The following is an 18,403-nucleotide window of genomic DNA, read 5'->3' as shown; positions in this document are numbered from 1 at the left end:
TGTCAATTCATAATAATATATACAGCCTTCCTTGAAATACTCTACTATCACCAATCGGGTAGCCTCTTGCAGGTTTATTATGTACTAGATTCTCTAGGGACACTAGAAATTAGGAGTCTAGCACTTACATTCTGGGGTACGGGCATCCCGCATTTTATTTTTAACCAGTACGTCTTAGAAGAGTGTGATCAGATCTTCCTGTTAAATTCTTCCATGTGAGGTGGTTGAATTCAAAATCAGGCAGTAATCTGAGATTACCACAGTGTGTACAATAGAAGTGTTCCTGTTTTACAGATCCAGTTGAAAGGCGAATGTGATTATCAGGGATACACCATCTGTTCCCATACCTGAGTGCTTAACATCAGAAATAGAAAACGTAATAAAGCTATATATTATTAGAAAGTGTTTGTTTTACTACAGCACCAAGTGAAAAATGCTCTGATTTTTTTTTATTATTATTATTAATTTTTTTTTTAGAATATTTTGTGTACATTCATCTGGAGTATTTACATTTTATGGCAGCGAGAGACAATTCAGATACATGTTTCATATACATACTCAAAGTGCAGGCTTATAAATTACATCCTGGAGACTATGATGCATCTGCTTCTATTCTTGATCTTAGCTGTTTTCCAGGATTTTGAGGACAACATTCAGGAGCTTGATCAATTCATTGCACTTTAGAGCCTGGATTTCAGAATGACTGAATTAGGTTGCTGTTCTGAAGAGATTTTCTTTAAACTGTTAGCACGCTACTTTCAGAAGTTGTTCCTTGAATGCAAATAGTATTTCCTGCTGCTTTAATTAAAGAGTTTCCTTCTGATTTTTATTAATGAATTTCAACTCAGCTCCTTGATACATGATGTAGTGCTGTACAGAATGTAATTATCAAAGAATAGGTGTTTCCAACAGGAAGTACTGTGCTTATTCAGTTCTGATAACCTAGAATCATAATTAACTGAATGTATCAAAAATAGCTTGGACCTGCAGCCTTCTGATGCTATAGTTGACTAATCTGTGCAGAGTGAATTCTTGCTAACTGCCATTTAAAATGTTGGAATCCTTGGGCTGAGAAGGAAAGGGCATACAGCCACCACAATCTTGTTGCACTTAGCAACTGCTGGCCTGTTTCCTTTTTTCCTGCTTCCGTTGTCTTTCTCAGGTTTTTCCTTGCTCACCTAAAATGGGCTGCACACATCTTGAAAGAAAGGTTTCCTACAAGTTCAATTTCTTCTGTCTGGAGATGCCAAAAGTGGGATTGTCAATATATGAACAGATTCATCAGAGGAGTTCTTTTGTGGCAAGATAAATGTTTCTGTTGGCAAAAGTTCATCCGATTTGAGTTTTGACCCTGCACCCCTGTGATACAGCCGTAATCCTACCATCAGTGTTTTTAAGGCTGAAGTCAGAAACTGCGTAGAGCATAGCAGCACTTTCTAGTACCCCTGTGCATAATGGAGAATGGGTTATTGCTGATGTGAATCTCTGGATATTTTAAGGGATTTGGATAACTAGACTGTTTTAATTTGTTTTCAGCTGGAGCCTGGCTTTCACATAGTCAGTTTGGGTGGGAATTTATTTTCTAAACAAAATGTAAATTGTTTAAATTTGATAAGACTTTTCCTACGCCTCAAGCAGGCAAACAGATAACAGGTTTTTTTAATGGTTAAGAGACTTTATATAGCCCAAATGGTGAAAAATAAAATCTTATTAAAATCTTAATAGTCGATTTTTTAAGGGAGATTTTATTTTCACACGGGCAATTTCTATTTCGTGACTTTTAAATAATGTAGGAGTAAGATGACTACAAAAAATTAAGACTTTCTTGAGTGCTTGAATTGGTTTCTTGTCCTGATATTTTTGTTATATTAGAAGTAACATATTATACTATGAAGATAGTCCTGGCATTTTACTAGCTTTAGCACAAAAATCACTTACTGAAACTTTATTGGAAATAATAAAAAAACCTCCTACTTTATTTGTCACCCACTTCCCCTAACAGAGTTATCTTAGCCTGTGAGGAAAGAAATTAAACAAGTCTGTGGTATAAGGATGTTAATTTCATTGACTTTGCATTTTGCCTTGTATGCTTGTCATTGATGTTAGAATAACAGCTAATAAGCAGAACTACTAGAAGCTAACTAGCAGAAATACTCTTATTATACCTAGTCCAACAGATCAAAAGACCCATTGCAGTATCAATGGAAAATACAGTCTACTCTCTCGCGTAACACACCTTGGTGTGCCAAGGTGACATATGTCATAGTGAACTAAAGCTGTTATTTATGGCATTCATTCTGTTTATTTTTGTTTCAATACCTCAAACTTCACAGTGATTTAAAAAACCACAGTATAATAATATTATAACGTTTGTCTGAAATCATTGTCACCTTGTTTCAAAGAGAGTCAGAAAATTAGAAATACTAGTTGTCTGTCTTGCCCTCAAACCTATCACTGTAGAACTCAATCGGAGAGCAGCAGTGTGTTTTTCAGATGTTTTTGGTACACTGTGCATTCTTGGTCTAGCTGAACACACTGTTCAATCTACTCTAGGAAGTGAAGTGAACTGTGAACATTTTTGCTGTCTTCCTTTTTTTTTTAATTTTCTCTCAGGGAAAGCTCATCCTTAGTCCTCTAGTCATCTTTGATGTCTTTCCATCTGCATCATGCCAATCGGCACAGCTCAGGGTCAGGCTATTTAAAGTAGGCTTTAATACCTCTCTGGGGTATGATGAGGCCACATATAGACCCATCTCCAGTCCAAGACTTGGCCAGGTCTTGTCATTAGAAGGTTTGAGATTAAGTTCTTTTCAGTTTTAATGAAAAGAACATTAACTAGTAGATTTTGGCACACAGGATAAATCCATTACTCTTACTCAGTTTAAAAGCTGCCATCCGGTGAATGCTCATGGTCAGACACTTGACATGTGGGTTACACTTTCACTTTGTGAAGGAAGTTTGCTGCTGCCGGTATTAATGTAACACATGTACTAGCTTGCTGTAAATGGGACTAACAATGAAAACAACCACCTCCACTAGAAAAAGGAGACTGCTCTGTCACAAAGTCAGATGCATGACATGGCTGTGACATCTTCATTCAGAATGATTGAGTTTTCTGAATATCTACATGGTAGTTCATGAAATTGTCAGGTAAAAGGAACATGAAGGGAGAACAAACAAAGAAAAGATGGACAAGTGTAAATAAATAAAGAAAAGGAAAAGAAGAATGCTGTGGAAATTTCAGAAATTCCACCTCTCCTTTACTCTGAAGTTGCTGAAAGAACTTGGTCCAGAAGGATGGTGAGAGGTGCATGGGAATGAGGCAGGAAGGAAGAGGAGTGCTATGTTGAAATAAAAATCAGTAGCAAAATTTGTCTCAATCCGAATCTGTTAAGTGAAAAAAATTCAGGTTTGTGAAATCAAAGGTAACCAAACCAAACCACATCAGATCGTAGAGTCACTCTAAAAGTTGGCAGAACTGCCATGCTTTCCTTTACTTAAAAATGGAACTAGCAGAGAATAAATACTAAGACAGGAAAGGAGAAATGCAATCATATTATTACAATTTAGTGTTAAAATAATTGGGTTATTTTTGTATTGATATGCAGGATATTAAAAATAAGCACAATTTTGGCATACTGAACATACATGTTTCCTTCTATTAAGTTTATTTAAATCTTTAAAATTCTTTAAAACTGAGAACATCATAGGTTTCATTTTTTTAGTTACACAGAAATTTTTAGTAAAGTAATTATCTGCAGTTCATTGGTAAATAAGGCTAGCCATTCATGACTTCTGAAGTAAAACTATTCTTGATCTAGTCTGGCTTGGCTTTTCCCATCTTTTACTGACAAAATAATTTTAACCCATCTGTTATAAGTTCCTTTTGACCCTGAATGCTGAGGCATATTTTTTCATTACTCATTTGCTTCCAGGAACTTTACCTGATTAACATTTATTACTGGTAAACACTTTTTAAAGTCCCCCCTTCTGCCTATGCCGCGCCTTTTTGCTTCCCTTCAACAACAATTCCCAAAGTGGCCAATGCAGCACAGAGAGGATGCACTCTGTTGTATTGTGGGTAGTCTGACCCAGTATCTAGTTTTAAGGCCTGTCACATTGGTAGGAATGATGTGATGTAGTGTTTGCTTTCTGTTGCTCCGTGATCACCCTTAATGCAAGTCAAGCTGAGGTAAAAGCAAATGAGAATATCCAAGCATTTGGGCATCCAAGGAAAAAAAAATCATTTCAAAGGTTTATAAGACCCAAGTGACAGAAAGGAAATAATGCTTAGTTGCCCCAAGATCAGATAAAAAGCCTTCCTTTTCCATCCTTGTATTCAGCTGATACTTACATAACCATATGGTCAAGGGTTTACTGCTCATGCAGATTTAGCATCCTCAGGTGTAGTAAGGTTTTCCCTAGGGGTGAACCACAGGCTGTAACTTACATATGTTCACACTCATGCCTCCTTGGATTTTCCTGGGGGTCCATTCAGATTAAAATATTTTTTCTCCTCCTTCCTGCCACCCCCAAGACATCTTAACACAGTCAAAAAGAGATTAGACCTTTCTCCCTCTCCTCAGATTTATTGGTTTACGGCCCTGTATTTGAAAATGCCAGTGTCCCTTGGACCTGGCCAGGTGAGATTATCCCTGACCAGACACTAAGCAGTCACCTAAGGATTGCTCCAGTGCTTGGTAAGCCCTAAACCGACCATGACTCATTCTGAAGCATGGTGCTCTTCTGGGTTGGGCTATATTCACTTCTCAAAGTGAAGCCTTTTCTCATAGTGAATGTTTTATTACCTGAAAAAAAATTAATTTACTAATCACGCTTTGTATTCCCACAGAACTAGCATTAATACAATAAAATACTTACTGTCAACTGTGAAATGCATATAAGGCCACTTTTATAGCTATGATCTCCCTTGACTAGCTATAAAATGCCTGGAGAGGTTTAGACTAAAGGTTTGCAAAAGTAGAAGATATTGTAAATTGGTGCCCTTCATTACTGAATTTACATTTTACAGGGAAGGCTTCATCCCAGTTAGTACACCCAGTAGACAGGGAAAAAATGCTAGGAGATGTCTTAACCTCTCTTCTTAAGGTAAGAATCCAGTATGAGAAAAATGGTATCTGCAAGATGGAGCAAGAAAACCAATGTTCGTTTTTAATTATCACTTGGAATTCCTGTTTCAGCATAGTGGAGGCATCTTTTTGGAAAGATAGTCAGTGAAACCCTTGATCTTGCCTCCTTAAGTGTAGTAATAGGAAGTTCACCACATGGCATATCTTCAGATAGGAGCAAAAGGATTTCTGGTAGTTGCTGCTTCATTCCCAAATGAGCAGGATACATCCTGTGGGACCTGAGAGTGCAAATCACCAGCGAATTTGTGGGGCAACAGTGGTAGATTTCCCCAACATGCATCCAGAGTTCTCCAGGATGTTTGGTGACAGTACCTGCTTACTTGTCTCTTTTAACACCTATGCTGCTGCACATGAATTGCTGTGATATGCTAACCACTTTATCATTTTATTACACTTTATTACATCATAAATTTTTATATCTTCTTAACGATCCTACAAGAAGCTTAATTGTTTATAGGAACATCTTAATTAACTAGAGTTCACTAGGTTAAGCAGAACACAAATTGAAAGAGCTCTAAATGAAACAAACCCTACCACTCCATTCCATACAGCTTCATAAGGTTAAAATGGGATTTGACTGCAAGAATAAAAAATTAATACTGCTTTCAGATGCTACAAAATAACAGTAATGCCATGGGTAATTTTACCTCAGCTTTCTGTTTTGCAAATGTGAAATTCAATGGAAAAAAACCTTTTACTTCTTTTTTTACCTTCTAGGAAAAAATACAGTTTGAGCTGTAGCACTATGAGGAAACCTGCCCCAGATTAATTTAGCAGACAATAGTGTTACTTTGTTATCCCATTTCTATCTGTATTTTAGAAGTTGAAAAGATAATACAAGAAGTGTAACATGAGTCTCAAAGACTTGTCTAATTATATTCTAATTGATTACAGCCGATTTTTCTGAAGTATATTTAACAAGAGCTGTGTGAAATGGTCACAGTACATGAATTGGTGTAGGAAAGATTGATATTTATGGATGGTAGAACTAACTGTGTAAACCAGTCTTCCCAGGGTCTGAACATCTTCAACTGCAAGCAACTTCAGGACAGCAGGTTTTCCTCAGAAAACTGAAGTGGTTTAGCACACGTGGGAGGGCATTTCATAGGCTTAAACCAGAGATACACCCCAGACTGAAACACCACCATGGTCCTGGCTTGCCTTTGTGAAATGTCTCTACAACACAGTACTCCATTCAAACAGAATGATGTTAACAAGAGGAGAGTGGCTGTTGCACTTTCATTACCGTTTTCAAGGCTGCTAAAAGATGGAATAATTTTCCTGGAGAAGTGGTGGAATTCCTCCCACTGTAAATATCAAACACTTAGCGCAACAGGGTCAGAGATAACCTAACCTGAGGCCCTGCTTTCAATATAAGGCTTCACCAGAATATCTGCAGAAATCCCTTCCAACATAGACTTTCTGTGAATCTGTGAATTGCAGTTAATGGAATTTGAGGTGCATTTGAATTAAGATGAAAATCCTCCTAACAGACCACAATCCAGAACTCCCAAATGTCTTTCTGTCTCACTGTATATAGTATGTCAAGCTGATGGTATTAGGACCATTAATATACATATTAACTCCTAGCTCACCATTATTAAGGGAGAAAATGTATTTAGGAATATATTAATGGCTGATAGGAAAGAGGCATTTGGCTTTGGAGACACGAGATAGGAAAGATCAAAGATGAATGACTAGTCAAGGTAATAGAAAGAAATATATTGATTTAGTGGCTTCATTTATAAATTGTAGGTTTCAACAATGACACTGTCAATCCATGTGTCAAAGAGCAGCAAAAGTGGAGCTGCCCAACAAAGAAGTCACCGGCCACTCCAGCAGTGGTCATGCCCTCACTGTTGGCCCAGTTCCTCAAGGTCTGATCATGGTAGATAGAAATAGGTGCTGGTAACTGAGTCCTCGGACAACCTTAGGAATGACAAAGGAATGAGTCAGGTCAAGAGTCCATCCACGGACTCCAGTCAGGAATAAAAGAAGGTGGATTTAGAAATAGGTCTGAAGACCAGGCTGTAACATGGGTTTGAGGGTCATCTAGAAGGCAGGACTACAGAGAAGCACACCTACAATGTACCTTAGGTAGTGAGTGAAGGTCCAGACCTGAGTTTTAGTAGGGGTCCTTGACCCATGGACTGAGAATGCAGGGTGGAGATCTCCAGAGAGGATGCCCAGAGCAATGAAGGGCAGTTTGTGCACTCAGGGCGATGACACCATGGACTGATCAATAGTTGCTTTCTCTAGCAGAGGTGACAGGTAATACGGACACACATAAAAGCAGCTGTCTGTTGGGATGCTCACATGATTCATTTACGTGTGTTTCTTCATCAGGATAATCATGAGTGCTGAAGTCCTCCTTCACATAGGCACAAATGCACACGCTGATGGCAGGCACTGCAAGGTCCAAATCCCACAGCAGAGGAGACGCTCTGTCTCATCTTCCCTGTATGATGACTGTGGTCCCCATAGTCAGGTGTCTTCACACATGCAGCATGCCCAGGCAGGAAGTGTCTAGTAGCCCAGATGTTTTCCTGAGTATTTGGAAATAAGATCCTTTACAGCTTGTTCCTTCGAACACATTAGCTATCAACAAGGAGGAGGGAGAAAAAGCCTACCACTTTAATTACTTATATAAGGGGTCAGTTTTGAATTAAAAACATACTCGTGAGATACCGCTACACAAAGTTAGATCTAACCTTCATTTTTAGGAGAAGGTGTTTTGGTTTTTTGGTTTTCTGGTTTTGTTTTTTGGTTTTCTGGTTTTGTTTTTGGATTTGGTTTTTTTTTTTCTCTCTTTAATCATGTTTTCCACTATCGAAGAAAAAGTTTTTTGGATAGAAAGAAAACATAAAAGAAAACACCTGTTTGGCTTGCAGGAATTGGCCAGAGAGGCTGTTTTCCTGACAGGCCAAATGTGACCAGCACAGGGCCCCTTTAAAAAAAAAAAAATCAGGATTTTCTGTTTTTTTCCCCTATTTCATGTGAGCATTGGCAGAAACTCTGACAAGCAGTTCTTCATATTTTATTATGTTCTTTTTGGCAGAATCTCTGTCAGGCAAAAACCTTGTCAGCGGAAAACCTGTCGTAGGATCAGAGGAGACAAAAACAGGTGTCACAGAGGCAGTCAAAACTGAAGGAAAAAAAAAGATTAGGCTAAAGAGAGAAAGGCAGACAATTACATTAATGCCATTGCTTTTATCTTATAGATGTGTGTTATTATCTCGGGGTGCTGAGTGCGCAATTGCCTCAAAGAAAAGTAGACAGGAGACAAGGGGAAACTTGATAGTTATTAACTGAAGAGGCAGTGTGTCAAAGCTGGATGGGGTTCAAAGTTTTGCAGAAGGATAAAAAAAATTGCAGACAGCAAGCAACGTCTGTGAACAAACTGTGGTTCTGCTTTCGGCTACATAAACCTAGTAGCAATCTAAATGTTTCAACTTGGAATCAGATCATAGGCAGAAAAATTAATGAAAGTTTTCATTCAGACTTTTTTTAATAACATTTATTTTGTGTACATGCAACTGAAGTGCTGGGTTTTTTTTTTTTTTTGATCTGTTATAAAAATGTTGTTAGAGCATGAGGCATGGTGAGGCATGAAGACATTTATCAGTTTAGTTGTTGTGTTGTTTGGGATTGAAACACCTATTACCAACACACATTTAATTTTAAAATGCTATTAAGAATCCTTTTACTAAGTGTGAACATCTGTACATGCAGGCTGTAAATTAGAAGATCACATATGTGTCCCTCTGTCAGAGACTAAATGCATTTGGCAAACAGTTACCATTATTAGCTTTTAAGTACAGTAAAAGACAGGAGGAAAAGTTGATTTTGCCTATGAATAAGAATATGCTTTACATACTCTTGCTCCACGGTCTTTTGAAATCCACAGTGTCTTAGTGAACATTTCTCTTCTATCTGGATTCAGTTGTGAAAGGGATGAAGACAGAATTTAAATGGAGATCACCGAAGGATGCCATGTTGTAGCTGGAATTCAGGATGTTCCTGACCGATTCAGGATGTTCACCCACCCATATAAATGTTAATGTCCCATGCTCTCTGAGCTTGTGCCAGGAGTGTATAGTATAATTTCCTACACCATGAAAGTATTTCAGCCATTCAGTAAACACTGGAAAGTTTTCTTTTTTTCCAATTCCAATTTTTTCGACCTACAAAATACACCAAATTACACCATAGTACAGGTTGTATTAAATCTGCATCCTGAGGGAGGCTAGCTCAGACCACCTCTCACGATGCAGCAGTTTGTCCCTCCAGAATTTTAGTCATTCAGAAGGTACCTTCTGTTCTTGAAAGAATTTGTTACTTCTTTTTCTGTTGTTGATGGAAAAGAAGAAAATCTTGAACTCTGAAAACGTGAAGTGATTCACGTTCACCACTAAAATCAGCAGCAAAAACTACAGTGCCCGCATTACCATTAATAATACTGTATCTGTTTTACCATACTCTACATGCTGTTGCTGCAACAGTATTACGGAATCTTTTTATGTTGGTATTGTATATTTAATCTGCCTGCCAATTTCAGTTTCTCTTGCTGCAGAAAGTGGCCCCCGTTATTTAGATTTAAAAAACGTCTGGAAAGCTCTCCATTATTGTCTGGACACAGACTACATAAAATTTCTTTTTCATTTTCCTGTTGACCCTTTGAACAAATGTAGTAATCTGGAATGATGATAATGATTGTAAAATTCTGTACTGTCATATGTATGTGTGTATGCACTCCAACTATATCCCTGTTCGGTAAGTTAGAGAAGTGGCTGGAGAGCATGGAAGAAAATCTAAAGTGGGACTGTTGCAGAGCTCAAATTTAAAACTGAAATGGAATGAGATCCATAATGACCTGTACATTGCAACCTACTGACTCTTCTCTGCGGTATTGTGAGATACACAGCTAGGCAAATCAGCTGGGAGAACGAGTTTCACTAGATCTTTTCCTCCCTCTCTAGGATACTTAAATATTTATCTATGATCAGGAAATTAGCAAGCAGTATGTGTATTTACAACTCCAATTGCATTAAAGCTAGGATATTTAAAATTCTTTTATATTCAGTAAAGACAAAATGTTATGCTTTGATTATAGGTATTCAAAAACAGTGTGATACTTCTACTGCACAAAATTCATCACTGCATACTTGTATTTATTTTGCTTAACTAAAATGGAATCCACTCAGAAGCATGGCTTTTTATTCGGTTACCCTTATCCACTGCACATTGGGAAGGAAGAGGTCAATCAGTAAATCTGTGTAGCTAAGCCTATGACGTGGCCACAGTATAAATGAACTGAAAGATTTTTTCTTTATTTTCTGTCTTTTTATAAACTGAACAAGTATTTGTGCCTTATATTAATGAATCATTTGTGCTTAATTTCTTCTGGATTACACGAGCTCCCAAAACTCCAGTAAAAAATTGTGAAGTAGATTTCCTCTCCCTATTTTACTATTTAAAACAAACAAACAAACAAGAAACAAAGAAACAAACACACACACACACATATGGAACATGAAAATTTGTTCATTACCTTGTTACAAATGGGCCAAAGGTTTTTACCAGAATTTTGCATAATAAGAGTGCTGCAGGCTGTAATGTGAAGATTGACGTTGTGTCATTTTCAAAGTTTGCTTTACAATTCAGATTATACTGAACAGCCTCTTAAAAAAAATGAGAGATTTTGTTTAGTATTCCAGAAGTTAAAGCATGGATAAACCAACGGAAGAAGGTTCAGGCTGGACATTAGGAACCATTTCTTTACCAAGAATGGTCAAACCCTGGAACAGGCTTCCTAGAGGGGCTGTCATTGCCCCAAGCCTGTCAGTGTTTAAGAGGCTTTTGGACAATGACATTAATAATCTGCTTTGACTGTTGGTCAGCTGTGAAGTGGTCAGGCAGTTGGACTAGATGATTGTTGCAGGTCCTTTCCAACTGAAATACTCTAAGTTATCTAAATGGCTATGATGCATACTTGATACTTCAGTTAGATAAGTAAAACAGTACTGAAAGTTTCCTAATTCCTATACTGATTATCCAATTATCATTTTTGGGTATTGAAGGCAGTCTAATGTAACATCTTCAACTTCTTTATCATCCTTTTTTGCCCCTACTTTGTTAATCATTAAAATGTCTGAAACAAGTACCTGAAATTTAGAATTCACCATGGAAATATTACTTGGCTGTATGTTGTCATAACAAGACACCAGAGCCTTTTTGGAACTGATGCACAAAATTTTTGATTACTCAACAAGTATATGATTTTAAGATTCATTAGATCTCTTCCTCCTCTATCAGTGAACAACTTTCCACTCACACTGAGGTAGAGAATGTCAGACTATTGGAGCAGTGTTAAGAATTTAATTGGTTTTTTAAAAGGTAGGCTTCTTAGTTTAAGCACCTAGCTGAATCCATTGTTGTCATGTTTTTTGAAAAGGTTGTGCAGGTTGTGACCAATAAGTCACAAACATGTTAAGACTTCTCTGGGTGAACTTTTGAGCCCAGTGAAAGTGTAAGAGGTGTGAGTTATACCTCATGCTGCACCAGGAAGGGACTTTTAATGTGTCATTTACGATCTTCAGTCACTGATACCTTCTTAATAAGGACACATCTGTTTATGTCATATTCCAGGTATGATAAAGCTCATTCTTTTATATAGCATGTTTCATCTTGAAGTCTCCTAAGCATTTATGAAATCATACACTGCTGCAGATACTGTTGAATGTATTTACCTGTGAAACATGGTATTGTTCATGAGCATATAGAAATTGAACCAATAGTTTAGAACAGAAAATGGTGAGGAATGCATTATCCACATGAAATTAGATGGACAGCAGAATACAGCCATCTACCCTGATATTTGGCAAAAAGGCTAAAGTTAATACTCTTGTCCTTACAGAAAAACTAACAATGAGACTTATGTCCTTCTGTTATCTCTTATTTGAAAACGTATGTGTCATGAAAAAATAAACAGCCTCTTGAATCCACCTGGAACACCAACATTAGTTCACTAATGATACTAGAGGAGAAATCATTTAGAAGTACTACAGAAAACAACTTCTCTCTGTCAACTGTTTCCTTAGCAATCTCTTTCAAAGAAATAAGATAATTTTTATAAATTACAAATTACAGTAAAAAGTTTCATTTTCCTTCCAAGTGTAAAGGGTGTCAATAGTCAATGAACTGAAAGAATTTCAGATGCTTGCCCTACTATTATTTCTCGTATAGGTGCAAGTGCATTTCTCTTCTCTTTTTTTTTTGTCTGTAGCATGATGTCTCTCTTTAGCTGGCAAACTTTCTTACACACCCATGCAAAAATACATACTTTGTTGTGTTATAGATTACATGTTTCAGTGCATATCCTGACTTGTACTTTGAAAGAATAAAAATTCACGGCTTATTTGTTTGTTATATAATGTGCAGAATAAGGCCAAAAATCAAAATTGGAGACAAATTCACACTCACTTGGAATGTTAATCCAACAGTAGACTCAATCTTATTTGTGTGTATGTGTGTTTCGAGAAGTGGATATTTATAAATAATATTGCTTGAAAATAAATGTTGCAAATAAATGGAATAGTACAGGGTATCTTGTGAAAAGTTGTGTCTGCTGTTCAGAGAATGTGCTCAGTAATTTAAAAGGACCTTTTTTATTTCTTTTTTCACTTCTGGTCCATGTCAGCCTTTCAAAAGCTATTATCCTCAGAATGGTCACATTACATGAACTGGGTAAATGTCCACAGAGTTTTGTAATCTCATTCTAGCTATTAGTTTTATAATCTACTCAATAGTCTTTAGATAAAGACATCTTACAGTCATTCTGACTTGAGCCAAAATAGAATGATGACCTTAAAATCTTCAACAAGCCAAGTCATCTTTAGCTGGAAGAACTTGCTTTTCCTCACTGCAGACATAGGGTTTACTGTTAAGTAAAGAGAAACAAAAACATGTATCAAGATATTAGAAATACAGTATGGTGCAGTGATTAAAAGCATTGAGTATTCAGAAAATACTCATTCCGGTCTTGACTCTGGTCTGAATTTGTGTAAACTTGGAGAAGCCAGTTAACCTCTTCAGATCCTATTCTCATTCTCTAAGACTGAAGGCGGAAAGCTCAAGATGATCTAAATCTAGTTAATTATTTTGATAGCCTGGTAGAAGATGTTACATCTATTGACGCTAATGATATTTCAGCATTCTTATTGCAAGTAGTAGTAGTATTTTTAAAAAATAGATTAGGATTTTACTGTATTTTACTCCTTCCAAATGGTTGCTGTGTCCCCAGCGTACACATATATACATACCAGCACATACAGCACAGCCTGCACAGTAACAAAATCAATTTTCTAGGCTTTTCTAGCTGAGTACTTCGATGACACATCTGTTATGATAGCAGCAAAATAATGATGTTACAAAAATATCATACATAAAAGGGGGGAAAAAAAAAAGTAGGAAAGTATTTGACCTGCTTAAGCTTCAATCAAATCCCATTCATTAGACCTTGTAAATAAATCAGTCCCAGATCATGAAGCCTATATAACTGAAGTACTGTGGAAGAAGAGCCTTTGGAAGAAAAATCCCACCCTTCACATGCTGCAGTATAAATGTCGTGTGGAGAGACATAGGACTGCAGTCCCTAGGCTTGCCAATTCCTTATCTTTTTTGAATGTTAAATTAATATTTAAAGCTATTTATTCAAAGTTGACTTAACCACTAGAATAGGAAAGATCAGACAAATCAGTTGCAAGAAATGAAGTATGAGGAAACCAGAACTCTTTGACAAAGTATTCCTTGGAGTAAATGTGTTGAATGAAGCCAGCGAGTAAATGATAAGGGCCTTTGCGCTCTTGGTGTAAGAAAGCAATTTATCAAGAGTATGTAAACTCTCTAGTGACCATAAACCAAGAAGAAACCGAAGTACAGGAGAAGAAGTCCCTATAAAATTATTTCAAATGCTCAGAAAGTTTGTTTAAAAAAAAGCAGTGAGACGCTTAGGTGCTGCAACACGGTCCATAAAGTGGAAAGATAATTGAATTTAAACACTGATACTCAGTAAAATGTGTGATGTCATATGCAATTCTGTCATATTTAACTTCACAAGGGAATAAGAACTAGATTCATCCTGCAAACCTCTCCTCCCCTCATCTTGAATTTACTCATGTCACAGTGAATAACATGAAATTCACACAGAAGGGTAAAACAATCAAGCCAGCTCAAGTAACAGTCAATTAATGATAGAATTTATGGTAAATCAGGAAACTCATTTTTAGTATGTTTAAAAGTCTGGGGTTTAGATCTGTTTTCTTTGTATCCCCCAGAGGTTAAGCCTCAACCCTTTAACAGTCCTAATCAATTCTGCATAGCTTCAGTCTTGGTCATCAGTTATTCATAAATATTCTGTAATTTCTTTTGAACTTATAAGTATTAAAGTCTCTGGGCTCAGCTGAGCACCCTTCTGCTGTAGAAATTTAAGTTAATTATGACCTTTAAAAACTAGGCCTGTTTTGGACTGTGTCTGTGAAAAAAGGATCACTCAGTGATGGGACCAATACTGTTTATCATCTTCAGCAATGTCATAGACAGTGGGGTCAAGTGCATCCTCAGTAAATTTACAGATGACACCAAGTTGAGTGGTGTGGTTGACATGCCTAGGGGGTCGGATACCATTCAGAGAGACCTGGACAAGCTGAAGAAGTGGACTCCTGTGAACCTCCTCAGGTTCCACAAGGCCAAGTGCGGAGTCCTACACCTGGGTCAAGGCAAACCCCAGTGTCAATACAGGCTGGAGTGAGAATATATTGAAAGCAGTCCTTCAGGGAAGGACTTGCTACTGGTGGATGAAAAGCTGAACATGAGCCGGCAGTGTGCGCTGGCAGCCCAGAAAGCCAACCGTATCCTGGGCTGTATCCAGAGAAGTGTGGCCAGCAGGTCGAGGGAGGGGATTCTGCCCCTCTACTCTGCTCTTGTGAGACCCCACCTGGAGTGCTGCATCCAGCTGTAGAACCCTCAAGATAAGAAGGATATTGATCGATTGGAGTGAGTCCAGAGGAGGCCACGAAGATGCAAAGGGCTGGAGCACCTCTCCCATGAAGAAAGGTGGAGAGAGCTGGGCTCGTTCCCCCTGGAGAAGAGAAGGTTCCAGGGAAACCTTATAGTAGCATTCCATTTCCTAAAATGGGCTTATAAGAAAGATGAGGACAGAATTCTTAATAGGGCCTGTAGCAATAGTACAAGGGATAATGGTTTTAAATTAAAAGACAGTAGATTCAGACTATATATAAAGATGAAGTAGGTAGTGGAACAGGTTTGTCCAGAGAGGTTGTAGATGCCTCATCTCTGGAAACATTCAAGGCCAGCTTGGAGTGAGCTCTGAAGAGCCTGACACTGTTGAAGATGTCCCTGCTTATTGCAAGGGGTTGGACTAGATGAGTTATAAATGTTCCTTCCAACCCAAACTGTTCTGTGATTCTATAATTCTGTGAATTGTCCTGGTGATATTTCTCTAGAAAATAAGTGCATCTGCCAAATTCAGTGTGTTTAGATAATTTTTTTGAATTCTTTTCTTGTCTTTTCTTTAGCTCCTCTTTTATACTTACCCCCTTTTCTTTCAGCCTTGGACAAGCTTAGTACTCAGCACCTCTACCACCCAACCCAAGTGGAGATTGTGCAGTCCAATGTTGTGTTTGATATCAGCAGCCTGATGCTCTATGGTACTCAGGCTGTGCCTGTGAGGCTGAAGATACTACTTGACCGACTCTTCAGCGTACTGAAGCAAGAGGAGGTGTTGCATATTCTACATGGTTTAGGCTGGACACTTCGAGACTATGTTCGAGGCTACATCCTTCAGGTAGGAAATAAAAAAAAGCATGTTTCCAAACCTAGTTGACTGATTTTTTTTTTTTGTACAGATGTAGTGACCGTCCACCCAAAGAGGTAGAAGGATATGAAGTAAATTTAGTGTGGCATATTGAAGACTAATGATGGTGTTGGCAAAATGAAATATTCAATTTTTCCTAAGCTAAAAAAATGCAGGTTTCTTTGTACTGTAGTATTTATTTGTACTTGCTTACACTTATTGTCGGAAATACCTTAAATATTGCAAATACTGAGGTTAGCTAGCTGCAAGCATGGTTTGGTCATCAAAGGCAACTGGCAAGTTTTCAAGGGCTACTGTTTGACTTAAGAAACTAGAATCCAAGTCAGGAACCCCTTTATCTTTTCTCTCCTCCTTTAGCAAGATATCCAGTAAGGGTTAGATGAAATGGGGGTTGTGATCATGACTGTGTTGGGAAGTATCCTTACAATGTAATGGATAAACAGGAAAATCCTGCTTATAAGGCCATTTTAAAAAGGTAACTTTAAAGAAAGTGTTACATGCAGATTAGTTAAGGTAAGTAAACAAAACATAAAATAAGTAAACAAAAACTTGTACACGCCTGCTGTGTGAGTATGGTCATGAATATGTATGCTTGCTTATCTGAAATATTTCAACGTGTTTTGTTTCAAAGTGAATTAATACACTTTATAAGACTGTTTCTGATTGAGAATCTAATACTACATTCTGCTGACTTCTCTTAATTGCTACTGACTTTGAGGGAGCCCTGCATCTTCTATGTCACTCAGTTATTTGGGTGGATACACCTGAAAAACTTAGAAAATGCCATTTTCTGATAATTTCTTTACTTGGCGTAGCATGCTTGGCACTATGCAGAAACTATGGGAATCTTTATTCCCACTCTGAGGAATTCTGACTGTATTTTTTAATTCCTCTTCAATTTTCTGTCCTTCATGTGAAAGCACTAAATTAGCCCCATGTAATTCTATGGAAACCTTTAAAATCTTAAATATTTTCTTAAATGCTCTATACATAGATTTTTGCAGAAAGTGTTCTGAATTGTTGAACAGTCCTAGAGAAAGAGTAATAAAAATGCTATTACTTTAATAATGAAATCCGGTTATTATGAAGATATATACAGAGCGGAACTCTTTAATTGATCTGGCGTTCCATCACGCATCTGTTTTGTAAAAGCGAAGCATTACATATGTTCCAATACAATAGAATACATGGTTTTTTCCCATTACCAGTCTAAAACTTATGTGTAACTATATATCCATAATGTCTTTAGACATACATATATCTGATAGATATATGTATGTATGTGTATCTATAGATATTAGATATAATATATGATTAGAAAGGTGTATGATAGGTGTCTATAGAGTTACATACTGTAATGGCATTATGTGCATATTGCATCATATTTTAGATATCTGGATTCTGGATGCTGCTGATCAAGGGAGGTGAAGAAATATCGTTTGCAAGGGAAGACATGTGAAAAATGCATCCTTTCTAAGATTTAGTGAACATTGCTGATTATTAAATGCAATGAATAGTTAGGCATAATATATTACAAGCGTAGAATGTAATTCAGTGTCTGCTACAGACAAGAAGACTGACTAAAATCAGTAGTTTTCATGTTTTAAAGGTTGTAGAATCAGGCTCATATTGATTTTGTTTTAATTATCTGTTGGAATGATCTTAACATATGCAAGAATGGCTTGTAATATAATTACATAGAGGTTCATAAAGAGTGAGATTGTGACCTATGCATCTGAGTGGTGCAAAGGCCTATAATACACTCTTAGGTCATAGTTCAGTTTATCTGGCTAAAACTCAATCACATTGTGGCCCTCAAGGCATGAATTTTACCATTACTGCATTCAACAATGCTATATTGAATATGATGTCAGTTAAAGGAGAACAATTATTTATGAAAGCTAAGGGCAGCTGTTACAGTCTTGCCACATATTGACTTGGTTAGTGCTCGGCTGTGGATTGTGTTAGTGAATGAATGAAGACCTAGAATAGGTTTAGTCAAGCCTGCCTGTTAGTTTAGCTCTCTGATTTCAAAGAATCACAGACTGGTCGAGGTTGGAAGGCAGGTCATCTGTCCAACCCCCTCTGCTCAGGTAGGGCCATCTAGAGCTGGTTGCCCAGGGCCATGCCCAGACAGCTCCAAGGAGGAAGGTTCCACAACCTTTCTGGGAAAACAATGAATTTTGTTTCCATTAAAGCTATGAAGCTCCTTATATGACAGAAAGGGAAACTGCTTAGTAAAACATATATGAAGATAAATCTTAGGAAAATAAATCAAATCTAGGATAATGAAAAAGTATTTTTTGAAAAGTAACTCTATTGCAACTCTCTGGTAAAAAGGAGAAAAGGGGCATGCAGG

The 18,403-nt window shown here is 37.3% G+C and overlaps 1 protein-coding gene across 1 annotated transcript in view; it reads left to right on the top strand.

Annotated features, from left to right (window-relative positions):
• BNC2 (basonuclin 2) overlaps positions 1-18,403 on the top strand; it is a gene marked incomplete at its 5' end in the record, with an annotated part of 91,224 nt that overhangs the window by 1,234 nt on the left and 71,587 nt on the right. Inside the window, 1 exon segment of the mRNA XM_010152979.1 lies at positions 15,779-16,014. Coding sequence (XP_010151281.1) covers positions 15,779-16,014 — 236 coding nt within the window.

This window comes from Eurypyga helias, unplaced genomic scaffold, assembly GCF_000690775.1.
Source record: "Eurypyga helias isolate BGI_N326 unplaced genomic scaffold, ASM69077v1 scaffold3906, whole genome shotgun sequence".
In the NCBI taxonomy this organism is placed as follows: domain Eukaryota; kingdom Metazoa; phylum Chordata; class Aves; order Eurypygiformes; family Eurypygidae; genus Eurypyga; species Eurypyga helias.
This window is presented reverse-complemented; position numbering and strand designations above follow the sequence as displayed.